This window comes from Notamacropus eugenii, chromosome 6 (genome assembly GCF_028372415.1).
Source record: "Notamacropus eugenii isolate mMacEug1 chromosome 6, mMacEug1.pri_v2, whole genome shotgun sequence".
Classification (NCBI taxonomy): Eukaryota; Metazoa; Chordata; class Mammalia; order Diprotodontia; family Macropodidae; genus Notamacropus; species Notamacropus eugenii.
Window position 1 is genome coordinate 316,676,545 of NC_092877.1, and position 18,466 is coordinate 316,695,010.

At 39.4% G+C, this 18,466-nt stretch overlaps 1 protein-coding gene across 1 annotated transcript; it reads left to right on the forward strand.

The window, feature by feature from the left end:
- The first annotated feature begins 6,544 nt into the window (after nucleotides 1-6,544).
- CXCR2 (C-X-C motif chemokine receptor 2) lies at nucleotides 6,545-18,402 on the forward strand. Its single transcript, XM_072617752.1, has 2 exons — nucleotides 6,545-6,617; nucleotides 16,527-18,402. Exon 2 carries the CDS (start codon nucleotides 16,544-16,546, stop codon nucleotides 17,624-17,626), a length of 1,083 nt encoding a protein of 360 aa, XP_072473853.1. The 5' UTR covers nucleotides 6,545-6,617; nucleotides 16,527-16,543; the 3' UTR covers nucleotides 17,627-18,402.
- The last annotated feature ends 64 nt before the right edge of the window (nucleotides 18,403-18,466 follow it).

The following is an 18,466-nucleotide window of genomic DNA, read 5'->3' on the forward strand; positions in this document are numbered from 1 at the left end:
GCTAGGTCCAACAATATTAATAAAAGATAAAAGATTTTTTCTCCACATGTGGTATGTTTTCAATCATAAGCTTCCAGAAGACAGACCTGATAGCCATACTCTGATGCATACAGGAGGCACTTAATGAGGGTAGTTTTAGGAGGACTGTAGCATGCAACCATCATAATCATATTGATATGAAAAGTGCCAACAGTGAAAATTCTATGTGAAGACACCCTAACAACTATCAAACCCCAAAAGGGCTTTTGGCACAACCCTCTTGAAAACCCAGTTTTAGAAGGTCTGTGTCTTCCTTTGAGTCTTGCTCCATATAGTAAATAGAGCTCTGGACTTGAAATCCAATTCATTCTCAGATACATGCAAGTTGTGTGGCCCTAGGTAACTCATAACTTCTTCCTGCTTCAGTTTTTCTCATCTGTAAAATAAGGGGATTGAATTTGATGACATCTAAGATGTCTTCCAGCTCTGAATCTATGATCCCATGACTCTCCTGGACATATCAAAAGGTCAGAGATTCCCCATCCTGGGACCTTCTGGGCCTGGAATAGGATCTCACGGTATTCTTTGAAGTCCCTAGCCTTCAATTTCCTCCTTGCTCCACGTGGCCCCTGCTCTTCCATTCATGTTGCCTAAGTCTTGTACCTATGAAACACCTCCTGAATAGTCCAGCCCAGGGCCTCTCATGCCCTGGTTTCTCAGAGTTGCATCTCATCTAAAACCTATGGGGCAAGAGTTTCTCAACAACCTTCCTGTCCCATGAAAGTCAGCAAGGCTTTTGGTCTCCAGATGCCACAAGATTAATCTAGGTTCCTCATCAAGCTGAAAAGGAAGATATACAAGCACCAAGTCTAACAACCTCAAGGCCAGGTACTCATTTCATTATAATGAACTAATCCATTGGAAGACAGTGGATACTGAGTCAGCTGCTGACAGCCAGGGCATGTTGAGTGGCAAAATTAAAAAAAAAAAAAAACCAGAACAAGTCAATGGAAGCCTGTCATCTTCCCATGAAACGACCACAATCACTAAGAATGCTTGGGGCCACACCCAGCAGAGTCTTCCACTGCCTTCACAAGAACAAATACTGGAAAGATCACCTAACTATCCTTTGATGGTTCAGTGTTATCTTGTAGACCCAGATGTCAGTTGTGGCAAAGAAGTAAACCCATCCTCCCCCCAAGAATAACACCTAAGTGTGGTTCCACACTCCACACTTCCAGTTTTGACCAATAAAGTAATCTTTATTGGTTTAAGATTAAAGAGAAATCTTTAATTTCTAATTAATTTCTATTAATTTCTAATAATTAATGGAAAAAGAAAGTCAGTAAGGATTTCCTCTTGTCCCTCTGTTGAAGATGGTCTGGGAATAAGGCAGGCCAATTAAGGAGAGCTTTCTCCTATGTATTTGTATTTGTTTGTGTTCCCTGGAACAAGTCTTGGGCATCAGGTTCTGCCACAAGCTCCTATGGTCTTTGGCAAAGGAAGCACATGAGGATTTAGGCAATGGTATCTAGATCACAAGGTCACTTGTCAGCACCAAAACCTCGTTCTCACAGGTTGAGAGATATCATAGTAAGAGGTCATGTAAGTCAAAGACATGTACATCAATATCACTTGATACCATCAGTAGGGAGACCAATGAGGAGGTAGAAAATAGAGGTAGGTGGATATGGACTTCTTTTTCTTACTTTCCCTCTGCCTCTCTCCCTCTCTCCCTCTCTCCCTCTCTCCCTCTCTTCCTCTCTATCTCTCTGTCTCTCTCTGTCTCTGTCTGTCTCTGTCTCTGTCTCTCTCTCTCTGTCTGTCTCTCTCTCTCTCTCTCTCACTCTCTCTGTTTCTGTCTGTCTCTCTCTGCTTCTTTCTCTGTCTTCTGCCACATGAGAAGCAGTTTACGGTAATGAAGAGTTCCAGACTGGAATCAGAAAACAGGAATTCTAGTCATTTCTCCTGTCTGTGACTCAGCTCGCTCATCTGTAAAATGAAGTGGTTGAGTTAGATATATAAGGTACCTTCTAGCACTGAGATTCTGTGATTCTGTACATCACTGTTAGCACTTAGCCCAGTTACTAGCACATAGTAGGAGTTTAATAAATGCTAGTTGACTGACTGATCACTAAGTAACCCAGTTTTAACAAAGATAAAACTATGAGAGAAAACTCCTGGCTGGAAAAGAGAAATGACTAGTGTCCAGTGTTCTTCTCTTCTGAGAGTCCTACCTGTTCCAGCCCAACCTTCTCTCCAGAGTGATTCTATTAGCTCCCTTGGGTTTGGTTATCATTACTATGAAGATGACTCAGATCTACGTATATGACCCCAGCCTCTCTCCTGAATGTCACTCATCATTGCTAACTTGCCTAAAAGACATTTCCAATTGGAATAAACAACTCAAACAACAATTGGATAAACAACTCAATTTTAACATATCTGAAATAAAACTCATTTGTCTCTGCCCCTCCCAGCCCATCCCACACCACACCACCCCCTCTCACCTCTTGCTTTCTAACTTCCTTATTTCTGTCAAGGCTATCATCATCCTTCCGGTTACTCAGGTTCTCAATCTTAGAGCCATTCCTGATTCTTTGCTTTCCCTCATCATCACCCCTTATATTCAATCAGTTGCCAAGATCTGTCAATACTACCTCCAAACAGTTCTCCCATCTATCCCTTGTCTGTCATTGCACAGCCGCCACCTTATTTCAAGCTTCTGTCACCTGTCATCTCAACTATTGCATAGCCTCCTAACTGGCCATCCTGCCTTGTCTCTCTTGCTTGACCATGTCACACACCTTGGTTGCCCAGCATCCCTTCCTTTACCTGTGCTCTTTTTAAAAAATAATAATAATTTTATTGATATTTTCTGCTTCTTACATTTCCATAGCATCCCACATATCCTTACTTCTACCCTCTCCAAAAGCCATCCCATATAGCAAATAGTGTGGTGGGAGTTTTTTTTTTTAGAGAGAGAAAAGAAGTCAGCACAACTGATGGATACATTGCCAACATCCAAAAATGTGCAGGGGAAAGAAAAAGCATGTTACAATTGCATTTACATGTAATTGGGGGGAAAATATTAAATACAAAAACATGTGCAATGTATAACAGCTAAGACTTCCCACCTCCACCAAGAAATCATTTGGGAGTGTACTCTCATTCTTCATTCAAGTTCTACTGATCTTTATAATTTTGTTTCATTTACTTTTCATTTTTTGATATGTCATTCTTTCCATTTGCATTGTTGTAGTTACCATGTATATAGTTTTCCTGGTTCTGTTCACTGTGCATCATTCAAATATACATCTTTCCATGTTTCTCTGTATTTATCACGCACATCATTTCTTACAGCACCATAAAATTCCATTATGTTCATGTACCACGATTTGTTTAGCCATTCCCCAATCAATGGGCATCTACTTTCTTTACAATTCTTAACTATCAAAAAAGTGCTGCTATCAATATTTTGGAGTGTATAGGAACTTTCTTCTTATCGCTGGCTTGGAGTATAAGCCCAATAATAGTGTCTCTGGTTCAAAGGCATTGATATTTTAATAACTTTATTGGCATAATTACAAATTGCTTTCCAAAATGGTTGTACCATTTCACAGTTGCATCGTTAAAAACCCCTCCTTCATTGACTGATGCCATTTTGGGGCATTTTTTTTTTTGGCCTATTTGCAGGTTATGAAGTGAAACCTCAGAATTGTCTTGATTTGCATTTCTCTTATTAGAAATTTAGAGCATGTTTTCATGTAGTTGTTGTTTGCAGTTCCTTTTTTAAGAATTATTTGTTCATATCTTTTGACCATTTGTTTATTGGGGAACGGCTATAAGTTTTATAACTATTTATTATTTATATATCTTGGATACCAAATCCTTATTAGAGAAATTTGATATAAATATTTTTCCCATTTGACCTTTTCCCTAAATGCATTAATATTGACTGCGCTGAATCTTTTTAGTTTCAAGTCATCAAAGTTATCTATTTTAATCTTTTTTAATCGCCTCTATCTCTTCTTTGGTTAAGATTGCTTCTCTTCCCCATAGCTGTGAGAGATACATGATCTATTTCTCTTCTAATTTTTTAATAGTCTGATATTTAATATTAAAGTCATGTATCTATCTATTTAGAATGTACTGTAAAGTGTGATGTAAAGTGTATCTACTTAGGATGTATTGTAAAGTGTGGTGTAAGATGATGGTCTAAGCTTAATTTCTACCAGACTGCTTTGAAGTTTTCCCAGCAGCTTTTTATAAAACAGGGAGCTTTCCCCTAGGAACTTATTTTTTCTGCTTAATCAAACATTGGCTTATTGAGTCTATTGTTCTTTTCTGAAACACCCTTGTCTAATCTGTTCCACTGATCTCTCTATTTTTTTAACTAATACTTACAATTTATAATATAGCTTATATATTATAATATAGTTTGAGGTCTGGAAGTACTATTCTCCCTTTGTCCTGTCTTCTTTTCATCATTTCCCTTGATAGTTTAGATCTAAAGCTTTTCCAGAGGCATTTTGTTATTACTTTATCAAACTCTAAAAAATATCTTCTTGGTAATTTGGTATCTTGGTAATATTGTCATGAGCACCAAATATTCCTCCAGTTTATTTAAATTGTTCTTTAATTCTTTGAGGAGTTTTTGTAATTGAACCTATTCAAGATTTTTGTATGCTTTTAGAGGTTGATCTCCAGCTGTTTTATGCATTTTGGGAGTAGAATTTCCCTCTCATTGCTTCTTGGGTTTTGTTGTTATTTTATAGAAATGCTGCTAATTTTTAAAGATTTATTTTGTAACCTGAAACTTTGCTGAAGCCATTGTCTCAATTAGTATCTTTGCAGATTCTCTGGGGTTTTTCAAGTACACCATCATAACAGTAAACAAGGATAGTTTTAGCTCCTCTTTACCCATCTCTATTCCTTTAATTCATTTCTTTTGTCTCATTGCCATTATTAGCATTTCAAGAACTATATCAAATAATAATGGGGAAAGTAGGCATCCTTACTTCACTCCTGAATTTACTGAAAAAGGTTCTAGTGTGTTCCCATCACATATAATGCTTGTTATTGGTTTTAGACAGATGCTTTTTTTTGAGACTAAAAAAGATCCCTCCATACCTATATTTTGTAGGGTTTTTAGCATAAAAGAGTGTTGTATTTTGTCAAAGGCTTTTTTTACCTCCATCAAGATGATCATATGGTTTTGGATGTTTTGGTTTTTAATATGATAAATTAAGTTGATTATTTTCCTAATATTAAACCATTTTTGCACTTGTGCTATAAATCCCACATGATCATAATGATTTCTTGGATAAATCACTATAATCTATCTGATAGGATTTTGTTCAAAATTTTTGGGTTTAGGAACTAAGAAAAATAGGTAGTTTATTACTTCAAACTGTGGATTGGATTGAGAGAGGTATTAAAAACCAGCTAGGTTTAGAAAGTAGTTGAGTACAAACTGTCCAAATCTGGGAATCACATCTTAGAAGGAACATTAACAAATTAGGGCACGTCCTAGGATGACCTGGTTGGTGAGGGGGGCTTGTAGTCATGTCTTGGTGAATCTCTTTCCACCTGGGTTCTTCCCTCATGGATTCAGTATAGTAATATAGGATCAGATAGAGACCATTCTACCTGATATGATATAATAATTTATAATCATCATAATAATAGTCATTATTTAGGTAGATCTTTAAAGCTTTCAGAGCCCTTTACATATTTCATATGATCATCACAACCAACGCTGCAGGTGGGGGTATGATGGTAAATGTTTAACAACCAGACCTTCAAAAAGACCCAGCATACTTTTAAATTTAATCTTCATTGTTAACATTTTCTTCTTTGCTTTCTTAAGTCTGGACAATCAACAAAACAGTAAATCAAGTTCCATTTTGCAAGATTTGTCCATTTCTGAGGTATAAATGACCACTGAACATTTAACAATCAGCTCCACTGGTTTTGACACAACCCTATGAAGTAAATGCTATTATTATTCCCATTTTCCAGACGAGGAAACAAACTGATGGAGGTGAAGTGACTTGCTCACGATCACAGAGCTAGAAAAATGCCTGAAGCAGGATCTTAAACCAGTTCTTTATTCACTGCCCCATTCAAAAGCTAGCTCTCATTACAAGAAATCAGAGACAGAATCCTCTGTCTGTTCTGTGCTACTAGATGGAAGCCATGAGGGAAGAGTCCAGGTGGAAAGGAATTCAGCATGATGTAATCTAAAACCCCCTCACCAGCCAGGTCATCCTTGGGCATGCCCTTTTTTAAGTGCCTGCTGTGTGTCAGATGCTGTGGTAGGCACTGGAGATACAATAATACAAATAAAGACTCCTACACTCAAGGGGGCTTAAATTCTTTTGGGGGGGGTCACACAGCTAGTAAGTGTCCAAGGTAGGATTTGAACCCAGGTCTTCTTGACTCCAGGTCTGGATCTCTTCACAAGCTAATAGCCTCTCTGGCTCTCTGGTTGATTGACTTAGAGCCTCCTGCATTTCCCCTCCTTAGCCCAATTTCGTAAGTTTCTCCCTAACAGCCACTTCTCATTTCTTCCTGTCTAACAGCACATTCAGCTTTTGAATCCTGACTCACTTCAGAGGCAGCAGCAGCAACAGGTAAGCAGGGGCTTTTAACAGGATCTGCTGGGAACCGAGGAGAGAAGGTCTCCCCAACAGAGAGATCCTTTCAGATGGAAGACTTTGAGAGGCCAGGCTGACATCCTTTTGTCTTTGGAAAGAACCATTCTTCAGCTTTCAGCTAAACTGAGAATTCAACCAAGAAGTAGACTCTTCTGAAAGGTTACCAGAGATCAAAACTGCAATGCTACCCTGACCCAGTTCCTTCAGAAAGTACTAGCTGGCATTTATCCTGAGTTCTCTTTTTGTTAGCCTCTCTCTTCTTGCTTTATCCTCAGATTAGTAAAGACATGCCCACTTCCATACACCAGGATATAGTGAAAAGAGGACTGGATTTTAAGTCAGAAGACCTGACCCGTGATACTTAGCATGTGGCTTTGGGACACTCTCATCAGTTCCCTGAACCCTACTTTGCTCAAATGTAAAATGCAAAGTTTTACTTTGATAGACTCTAAGTCCCTTTCAAATTTGACATGTACAATTTATTTTTCCTAAGTACTACTCATTTATGAAAAAATCAGAGCAGGTCTGTTGCTGCTTAGACAGTGAGCTCAGGGGTAGTCCTGCAGTAACCCCAAGGGAAAGCAGAAAGTGGAACCAATGAGAAAGCAAATGTCCTCTGGCTCTGTGCTATGACTCTTTAAAATGTGGGCAAAGTCATCTCTTGTAGTTTCAGGGACTGTAGTCCGCCAGACTTTTAAACGGGTAAAATTAGGTTAAAATGAACACCAAAGGTAGTCTTGAAAGAGAAAAGAAGTCTGTGTGGCAAGGAGAATCCAGTCTCACTGGACTTTATCTCTCTGATGGTGGAGACCTGGAAAGTCAACATAGTTAAAGGCTGGTTAGAGATAAAAAGCCTCAGCTTTTTAAAAATATCAGCTGACCTGAATCTACTTCTTTCACTACTGGTGAGATAAGTACAGAGGTGGAAAGGCAAAGCTGAAGGCTTAGGATACCATAATATTCGTGTCTCCATGTGTGGTACAGGGCCACTGAGGGTCCTGGAGACACTTTCAGGGAGGCCCTGAGTTCAACTATATATTCATAACAATGTGAAGATGTTTTAATTCTTTACATGGTAAATAGCAATAGATATAACCCATATAAACAAAAGTTCTTTGGGGTCTTCAATTTTCAAGAGTGTGAAGGGGTCTTGAGACCCAAAAGTTTAAGAAACCCTGTCTAATCACAGTATACACTCCTGGGCTCTGCTTTTGGAGAATTTTAAATGTTTTTATTTCAAATAATAGGCTCTGGTGTTTCTCTGAGACTAGAAATGTAGACAATCAAAGGAAAGGATAAAAATATTTGAGGGGTAACATATGTGGCTAAGCCTTAGTTATCTTTTCTGCTGTAATGGTATTTTAACAAAATAGAAGGCATTGCAAATAACAATTGACAGTGTCCAAAATGTTATGTTCATAACTTGGTAAACTTATAATTTTCTCTTCTTTCATTAAAGACTGTTTACTACTGGAGTTAGAAGACTTTGCAACAGGGACTGGTAGATCACTGTAGTATTGCATTTTTAAGACCCAATTCTGGTGCAATTCAAAAGATGTGACCAGGATCTAAGACGGGTACAAGGTCAGAGCAGATATTTGGTGAATGAGGTGCCTCATGGAGCAGGAAGAGGTATAGCTGAGACCACCAATAACTCCAGAGTGGGCCATTTAAAAGGGTTGTAAGATTGAAGTGGAACATGCATTTTAGAGTTCCTGTGGAGCAGAGGTTGGGACTAAGGTTGATGTCTTTAGAAAAGCCAACACCAAGACTTACCAGATATCCCAGTCTCACCTTGACTACCTTTATGAAATATTGGCTCCCAGAAATATATTAAAAACAAAAGCAAAACAAGAGAATTGTAGAATAGCTGGGTTGAGGGAGGCAGGTGGCAGATGAAGCTGTTCACCCCCAGACTGGGGGGATAGGGTATTTAACGCGATCCAGGAGAGAGGGTAAGTGGAAAAATTCTAAGAAAGAGAAACCTAAAGTTTTCTGAGTAATACACTGATAATTAATTCAAATCAGCTATTAAAAATATCCAACCCACTCTGGGAAGTCAACTTCTGGTTGAACAACTTCATCTGCCAGATACCTCCTCCTTATGATTTCATAGTACCTCCACCCTTTTATTGGTCATACCTACTTTTCAAAGTGAGAAATCAACTATCGGATAAGCTTTGGGATTTTCTTCTCTGTAGTTTCTCTGTCCTTTTCCACCATCCCCCAAAGGCCCAGAGACCTTGTCTTCATCTATCTTAGTCCTCCAAACCCTGGGTGAATGGATAGATAGATAGGATAGACAGATATATTGATAGATGGACAAACAGAAAAAAAGACAAGATAGAAAGAGAGATGATAGACATAAAAGGAGACATCGACAGATAAATAGACAGATAGAAGGAGGCAGATAGACAGTTAAAAGATAGGAGATAGATGACAGAGAAATAGATAGACGGACAGATAAATACAAATAGAGCACTTATTAAGCATGTATATGTCAGGTATTTTTCTAAGGACTGGAGATCCAATTACAAGCAAACAAGCCAGTCTCTACCCTCAAGAAGCTTGTATTCTGCACCAGCGTCCACCCTCACCCCAATGGGGAAAAAATAATACATAAAGGGAGGCTGGGGAGGGGGGGTTGGGGATTGAGTAGAGAGAGTAGGAGATGTGGGGGAGAGGAAGTTAAGAGCATGGCTGGGATCCCCTCATGAAACAGAGGTCTGAGCTAGAGATTGACCAGTAAGGAAAAAAAGATATAAGACAGAAGCATCTCCAGAGCGAGAAGGCTGCAGGGAAGGGGAATCTAATAAGGAAAATACAGATATAACCAACAAACCCACCGGGCTCACTCAGGTCCTTGATTCTGAATCTGCATAGGATCCACCCACACTACTACGCCTCTTCCTGCTGCTCTTTTTCCAAACAGAATCAAGGTGGGGAGAAGCAAGTGTAGGTGGAGAAGAGGGGAGAGAAATGTTAATTATGAGCAACTTTGCAAGCCTTTAAATGCTTCCTGGCCCTCTCATTACTTCCATAATAATGGTATTGCTACAAAAAAAAAAAAAAAGAGGCATTAGTATTAAACTTGCTTGCCACATGCAGCTCCGCTTGGTTGAGGGTTCAATGCACCAGCCTCTACGCTGACTCTAACACTTTCTCCCACTGAGTCCTTGAGTGTCTGCTGGGACTGCCTATCTCAGCCTCCACACACAATTCTTCTCCTACCCTACTCTGCTTCTCCCCACGCTCTGAATCATTCACACAAAGACTAAGGCTCCAAGCTCTCAGGAACACCCTCACCCTCTCCTATAGATAGATTCACTCCGCACAATGCCAGTCCTCAGTTTATATTCCTTCCCCCTCTTTTCCCCTCCCCTCAGCTAGTCTCTGCCAAGATACTTCATGAAAAATAGAAGCAGAATTCTATCCCAAAGCATCTTAAATACAATTGGAGAATAAATGGTAGCTGCCAAGAGTCATATCCCTGCATTCCCTTGCATCTACGTGTTTGCCTTTTGCTGGCATTTTCTCACTCTAATACATACACACACACACACACACACACACACATATACATATATACATACACGTATATACTCATATATAATATAATATATATAATATAATCATATATATATATGAGCAGTGGTGAGCTCCTCCTCAAGAGAAGTCTTCAAACAAAACCTTGATGCTCACAAATTACTAGACTAGGGATTCTTAACTTGGGGCCCATGAACTTCTAATATATATGTATACATATGATTATATTCTAACATAATTGGTTTCCTTTATAATTTTGTGTATTTTTATTTATATATTTAAATGTTATTCCAAGGAGTCCATTGGCTTCACTAAACACTGCTAAAGAGGGTTATGACCCAAAAAAAGTTAAGCATGCTTGTTCTAGAATGTAAGCTTCTTGAGCCAAGAATTGCTTTATTTTTTTCTTTATACCCCTAGCAATTAGTATGGTGCCTGGCACATAGTAATTGATTGATTGTGTTCATCCTTCGTTTTCAAAGAGGACCATGACATCAGAGAAATGATGACATGACTTACACTTGACTATGCTTTGAGAGAGGGAGGACTGTGCAAGGTCACCAGCCTCACTTTCCCCTCCTCAGCCATCTGAATCCAGTGACCAGATATGCATCAGGATGACTGGAGATGAACCAGGATGCAATGGGAGACCTTGAATGCTTGTTGATTAACTGAAGGATATAGAAGAGATTTCTGTCCAGATCTGGGTTTGACTGGATTACTGTGGGGATCCCTTCGAGCCTAAAGTTCTTTTACATATGCACACACATGAATCTTCCCTTAATATCCTACTCCAATGCCTCATCATGACATGAAAGTGATCTTCAGTTCTTGAAGGCTATGCCAGTAGAGTGCAAGCTTTCACACTCTTGCCCTGAGGCAGCTCTGAGTCAGGAAGACCTGAGTTCAGATGCAGTCTCAGATACTTACTAGCTGTGGGATCCTGAACAAGTCATTTAACTTGTCTGTCTCAGTTCCCTCAACTGTAAAATGAACATACCTTGCAGATTTTTCTGATGAACAAATGAGATAATATATGTAAAGTGCTTAGAACACTTGCCTGGCATATAGTAGGCTCTTAGTAAATGCTAGTTCCTTTTCCTGCCCCTTTCAACTTTATCAAGCTGGAAGAGTTTTGAACACAGACCTGGGTGGGTGACTGTGGATCATCCAAACACCAGCCTACCTAAACTTGGAGAGGCATGTTTCCAGAAAGCTGGCCACCAGGCAATTAATTTTTCAAATATGGCAACTCTTAAAGTGTGGAGGAGCTGCAATTTGTGTTGGTAGGAGTACCCACACTGAGAAAGTTATAAATCTTGAAATCGCTAGCTAGACAAATACAGTGTTAATTATCTAATATAATGATATTATTGAAGGAGCAATGGATGGAAGGTTAGGAAACCTTACCACAGAGTTGTGGAACCTTGGACAAATCCCTTCATGCTTCTGGGCCTCAGTTTCCTTTTTAAAATGAGAGAGTTTGACTAGGATCTGGAAGTGCCTCTCAACTGTAAATCCTATGGGTCTCATCTTTTTTTTTTTGCAATTGAAGAAATTGAGGCTTGTTTGATTTGTATGAGGTCTCACAGGGGAAGAAGATGGGGTTCCAACCCAGGTCCTCTGATTCTCAGATGTATTCCTTTTTCTACTATACTATAATGCCTCTGGGCATGGGAATTGCACTGTGGGTTGTATTTGAATGAGTACCCAAGTGAGGGTCACAGTAAGTGGTAGACAAAGTCAGAACACTTGGGACAGAACAGGTTTTAGAAGTTAAGGAAATCCTCATTGAGGAGGTGTGGATATGAGGTGGGCCTTGAAGTCTAGGTAGAATTTAGGCAGAAGGGACCTGAGAACCATCTAGTTCAGCCCTGTCATTTTATAGATGAGAAAATTGAGTTCAGGAGATGTTAAGCAAATTGCCTAAAGTCACAGTTAGTTGCAGAACAGTGCTTAGAACCTAGGATTCCTGGCTGTCTATCCATTACTATTTCCATGATAGATTTTGATAAAGATTTCAGAGAGAAAAGGCAGCATAAGCTAGTCCTTAAATTGTAGTTAGGCTATACATACACACAAACATACACACATATATATATGTGTGTATGTATATACACATACATGTGTATGTGTGCATGTGTATATGTAAGTATATATTTGTGTATATAAGTATGTATGTTTGTACATATTATTTTAAGGGATTTTTTATGTGAGTTGGTTTTGGTTTTTTACATTACAAAGCTTTTACATATTATTCCTAGTTCATGAGAGGACTCCTATAACAAGTAAAACTAATAATTCAGTGACCTCATCTGAAACTATAGGCAATATATCACATCTTTAATGTCGTTAAAAATTATCAGAAATCGATTTTCTCTCCCTCCTACCCTTGTCCCATTAAAAAAAGAAATCATATTTTTTGTGACAAATATTCATGTCAAGCAAAACACATTTTCTCAAAATATTAAAAAATACAAAATACAAAAAATACATATGCATGTATATGTGTGTAATTAGGGTGTCATTCTACCTCCTAATTCCATCACTATTCCGTAGCAATAGCATGTATCATCATTCATCCTCTAGAATCATGAACGATCATTGTGTTGATCAGAGTTCTTACTGTTTTGAAGATTGTTTATTTTTACAATGTTATTGTCATTTATATAAATTGTTCTCCTGGCTCTGATCATTTCATTCTTTATCAGTTACCTTTTCAGAATATTGCTGTAACAGTGTGGATTGTTTTTCTGAACTAATGGAAGGTATGGCATTTCAGGCAGGGGTTGGAGAAATAATATAAGCAAAAAGTAGTGATGACAAGACATATTCAGGTGATAGGGATAAAAACAATCTGGTTGGAATAGAAGATTCTAGTAGAAGAATGATGGATGGATATCCCCTTTGATTCTGATTTTTCATTACAACATGACTAATGTGGAAATACGTTTAATAAGATTGTACATGCAAAGCCTATATCAGATTATAGGCTGTTTGGAGGAGGGAAGGCAGGAGGAAATATTAGAACTCAAAATCTTATGTGAATGATGAAAAATAAAAACAATTAATTAATTAAGATTAATTAAGATCAGAGCAAAAAAAATGTAAGATGAGATCAGACTGTGTAGGGAGAGCCTTGAATGCCAGCAAAGCATAATCTGGATTTTATCCCAAAAGTAACAGGGAAAACCTACTCAGTGCTAAGGCTCCCAAATTCCTTTTAGCCAATTTGGGTCCCTTTTCTCCTCAATTGCTCCTTACTCCCAAAGGTACAGAGCTGAGGGCCACAGGAGCCCCAGATGGGGACCAAGAAGATAGGATAATCTCATCCATCAGTAGAGTCTTGGGTTTGTAGTCCACCTCCAACCCTTATTGGCTCTTTACCGTGGATGGAGGACTAACTTGATCTCACTGATTCTTAGTTTCCTCATAGAAAACTATAAGAAAAATATTCATAGGATACACTTTATCAGTCAACAAGTCAACAAATATGTATTAAGACTTTACCATGTCAGGCACAATGCTAAACACTGAAGACACAAAGAAAGGGAAAACATGGCCCCTACTCTCAAAGAGCACTTAGTCTGATGAGGAAGCAACATTTTAGCAACTATGTACATACAAGATATATTCAGGGTATGTGTGTTCGTCCTTTGTTGCCAAAGAAGACCGTGCCATCAGAGAAATGATGACATGACTTGCACTTGACTTTGTTTTAAGTGAGGGAGGGCTGTGCAGGTCACCAGCCTCATTTCTCCTCCAGAGCCATCTGAATCCAGTGACCAGATATTCATTAGGATGACTGGAGATGACCCAGGATGAGGCAACTGGGGTTAAGTGACTTGCCCAAGGTCACACAGCTAGTGAGTGTCAAGTGTCTGAGGTGAGATTTGAACTCAGGTCCTCCTGACTCCTGCACTGGTGCTCTATCCACTGCACCTAGTGCAGAGAGCACTAGTCTTAGAGGCAAGAGTATTTGAGTTCAAATTCTGCCTATTAGTCAGTCATTCAGGGTAAATGGAAAAGGGAAAGGACCAAGGGAGGGAGTTGCTATGGAGAGTGGACAAGGAAAGTTAGGATTTAAGCTGTAACTGGAATATTAATCCTCTCACATGTTCTCCATTCCAATCAGACTAGCCTTCCAGCTATTTCCTATTCATGATATTCCAACTCCCACCTCTTTATCTTTCCATGAGTCATTCCCTATGTCTGGAATGTATCACCTTTTCACCTCCACTGAATAGATTTTCTATCTTCCTTCAAAGCACAATTCAGACACTACCTCCTACATGAGGTAGCTACTAGCTTTATAACCTTGGACAAATCACTTAAACTTCTGTTTGTCTCAGTTTCTTCATCTGTAAAATGGAGATAATAATAGCACCTATTATCTTTGCTGTGAGACTCAAATGAGATGATTGAAAAGTACATATCACAGTTCCTGGCACATAGTAGGTGCTTCATAAATGCTAGCTGTCATCATTATTATTGTTAACTTCTTGAGTTATTTCTAGGAATTCTCTCCTTCTTGAAATTACTTTGTATTTGGTACTTTGTATACATGTTGTATCTTGAAATATAGTGTAAGTTTCCTGAAGACAGGGAGTGTTTCCTTTTTTCTTTGACTCCCCGGAACCTGGCTCAGTGCCTTGCATATAGTAAGTTCATGGCAAATTTTGGGGGTTTTTTTTTATAACATTCTTTTTTTTTAATTTTGAGTTCCAAATGCTCTCCCTCCTTCCAGTCCCTCCCCAACCTCTTGAGAAGGCAAGCAATATCATAGCAATTATACATAAGAAATGCAAAACAGATTTCCATATTAGCCATGTTGCAAAAAATAATAAAAGCATGAAAAATTAAGAAAGTGAAAAAATTATATTTCAATATGCTCTCAGATTGTTCCCAGAGTTCTAGGTCTGAAAGCAGATAACCATTTTTCATCATGAGTCCTTTGGAATTATCTTGGATCATTGTATCCATCAGAGATCACAGTTCATCATCACATAACAGATGTTTGTTGAATTTAATAGGTGCAGAGAGAGGGGGAAGACATTCTAGGCATAGGGACAGTAAATAAAAAGATCGAGATGGGATAGAAAAAACCATGTTTGAGGGACAGTGAACAATTCAGGTTAGCTGGAGCATCAAGCTTCACACCGCATAGTATAAAATAAGAATGATGGCAGTATAGGATGAGATTGTGGTAGGCCTTGAGTGCCAAGTAATTATTTCTATCAACATGAGGGCTTTCCTTCAAAGCGAACTTCTTAGGAAGCCATATACATATTCCAATGACTGCACCATGGTTCAAACACTTAGATTTTCTCTTGGAAATAGGTCTAATTTTACAGCCACACCAAAAAAAAAATAAATAGTTTCATTACTTTCAGTAACAGTAAGTCAGTCGTTATATAAGCATCTATTAAATATCTTCTACATTACCAAGCACCATATTAAATGCTGGAAATCATATTTCCTTTCATTTTCTTTTGTTTTTACTTCTTCTTCCTCTCCTAATTCCCCCCCTCAAAAAAGAATGTGCTGTAAGCTCTAAGAATCATTCCCAAGCCATTCCCTGGAGTTTGAGCACAAACAACCTCCTCGGAATAAGTGAATGGCCTTCCAAGGGTGACCACTTTGAAGGGAACAACACTCATATGGATGAACAAATTGTTTACTGTCTTAGAGCTGAGACTCTTTCCCTTTTTTATAACATGGACCCCTTTGGCAGTCTGGTGAAGACTATGGACTCCTCAGAATAAACGTTTTTAACTACATATAAGAACATAGAAAGAACACATAAGACTACCAAAGAAACCAATTATGTTGAAATACAATTATTGAAATATTGCTTTAGAAATATCAGGTTAAGGACCTCTGCGTAGAGCCTCACCTCCTCTTGCACATTGGAAGCTAGGTATTCTTGCATCCAGTTCCACATTGTGACTCCCCCCATCCCAGTTTCAAGATATCAAGGACTGGCATGAGAAATTAAATGGGAATTTGGGGGAAGTTTTGCAGAAGCCACAGACAACACAGGAAAGACAGAAGACAAGACAGAAAAAGTTTAGAAGCTCAGAAATGCATAAAAATACATGTATAGTATTGTATGACATTAACATTTTTATCTTTTAATACAAAAATTAGAACTTCTCTGGCACAAAGGGAGAGCCAAAAAGTTTTTCACGAATTTTCCAGATCATGGAACCACTGTATCCCCAACCCCCACAATGTGGAAGGAATAACTTTATACAGTTCTTTGTGTTCCCTGTGCAATTCCCTTATGAGTAGAAAAAAGGGAAGGAAGGAATGAAATTTCTCTGCTCTCTTTTTCAGGCAGCCAGGTGTCTACAATGGCAGGCATCATCAGTGTAAACTCAGAGGACCTACTCAAATGGACTTATGATGATTACAATTTTTCTGGATACAGTACCGACCTGCCACCTTTGGATGAGGAAGCAGCCCCCTGCCGCATAGAGGACTCAGGCCTCAACAAGTATTTTGTCATCATAATATACATCCTTGTGTTCTTGTTGAGTTTGCTGGGAAATTCACTGGTGATGCTGGTCATCCTCTACAACCGGCTCAGCCGTTCAGTCACAGATATCTACCTGCTCAACCTGGCCATAGCTGACCTGCTCTTTGCCCTTTCCCTACCCCTTTGGGCTGCCTCCAAGGTGAAAGGTTGGATCTATGGCACTTCTCTTTGCAAGTTTGTCTCTCTTCTGAAGGAGGTCAACTTCTACAGTGGCATTCTGCTTCTGGCCTGCATCAGTGTAGACCGCTACCTAGCCATTGTCCATGCCACTCGTACTTTGACTCAAAAGCGCCAGTGGGTAAAATTCATCTGCATGGGCATCTGGGGCCTCTCCTTGATCCTGTCCATGCCTGTTCTTTTCTCCCGAGAGGCAGTCAAGTCAGACTATTATGGCTTTGTCTGTTATGAGAACTTTGGCAACAATACTGCAAAATGGCGGCTGGTACTGAGGATCCTGTCCCAGTCTTTTGGTTTTGTCCTGCCCCTACTAGTCATGCTCTTCTGCTATGGCTTCACTCTGCGCACCCTCTTTGAGGCGCACATGGGACAGAAGCATCGAGCCATGCGGGTCATCTTTGCTGTAGTTCTTGTTTTCTTACTCTGCTGGCTGCCTTACAATCTTGTGCTGATCATTGATACTCTCATGAGGACTGAGATAATTCAGGACACTTGTCCACGAAGGATGGTGCTTGAGAACGCCATAAATACCACTGAGGTGCTGGGCTTTCTCCATAGCTGTCTCAACCCCATTATCTATGCTTTCATTGGACATAAATTTCGTTATAGCTTCCTCAAAATCCTGGCTGCCCATGGTATGGTCAGCAAAGAGTTCTTAGCCCAACACAGCAGGCCCTCAGTCCATGGTTCCTCTTCTGGAAATACTTCTACCACTCTGTGAAGCTCACTCTGGTCCAGCTCTTCTGGTTCTCTCCCTGTCCTTCTCTGCCTTTTTCCCATCTTCAAAATTTCACTCTTGGATGGGTTAGCTTCTCCTTGTTCATGTATGCCACCACCATGGAATGTAGGGGGAACATGAGAGTCCTATTAAGGGATACCACCTCAACTGGACGATGCAGGAATTATATGTACCCCTACCTTGAACTCTTGGGTTACAGTTGTCATACCAATAGGACAGCTGCTATTATTCAACCCCCTCAGCCCATAGCATGATTTCCTGAGACTTTAAAACCTAGATCCTATTTAGGGTAACTATTAGGGTATTCTACAGCAGAGAAGGGCAACGGGGGAGGAATTGTCAGATTTTGTAAATAGGTCTGTTTTCATGTCATCTCCTTGTCTATCATGGGAGGAAGCTAGATGGCTCAGTGGATAGAGCACTGGTTCTGCAATCAGGAAGGCCTGCGTTTAAATCCAGACTCAGATACACACTAGCTGTGTGACCCTGGGCAAGTGACTTAATCTCTTAAAGCGCTGGAAAAGGAGATGGCAAACTACTCCAGTATCTTGCCAAGAAAACCCCATATGGGGTCACAAAAAGTAGGATGTGACTGAAAGACTGAACAGCAACTGCCTTGTCTATCAGAGACCTGGTACTGGGACAGAGAAATCAGATGTGAAGATGGACGTCTAGTCAGCCACCTGCAAAGATAGACCTGATCTCTATCCTCATTCTTGGACTTGTTCAGCTGAAAATAAATCTTATCAGGAAATGTGTCCTTTGCTTGCCCATCACCCTTTTTTTCTTGAACCTATAATATCTTTGATGTAATAAAGAGTC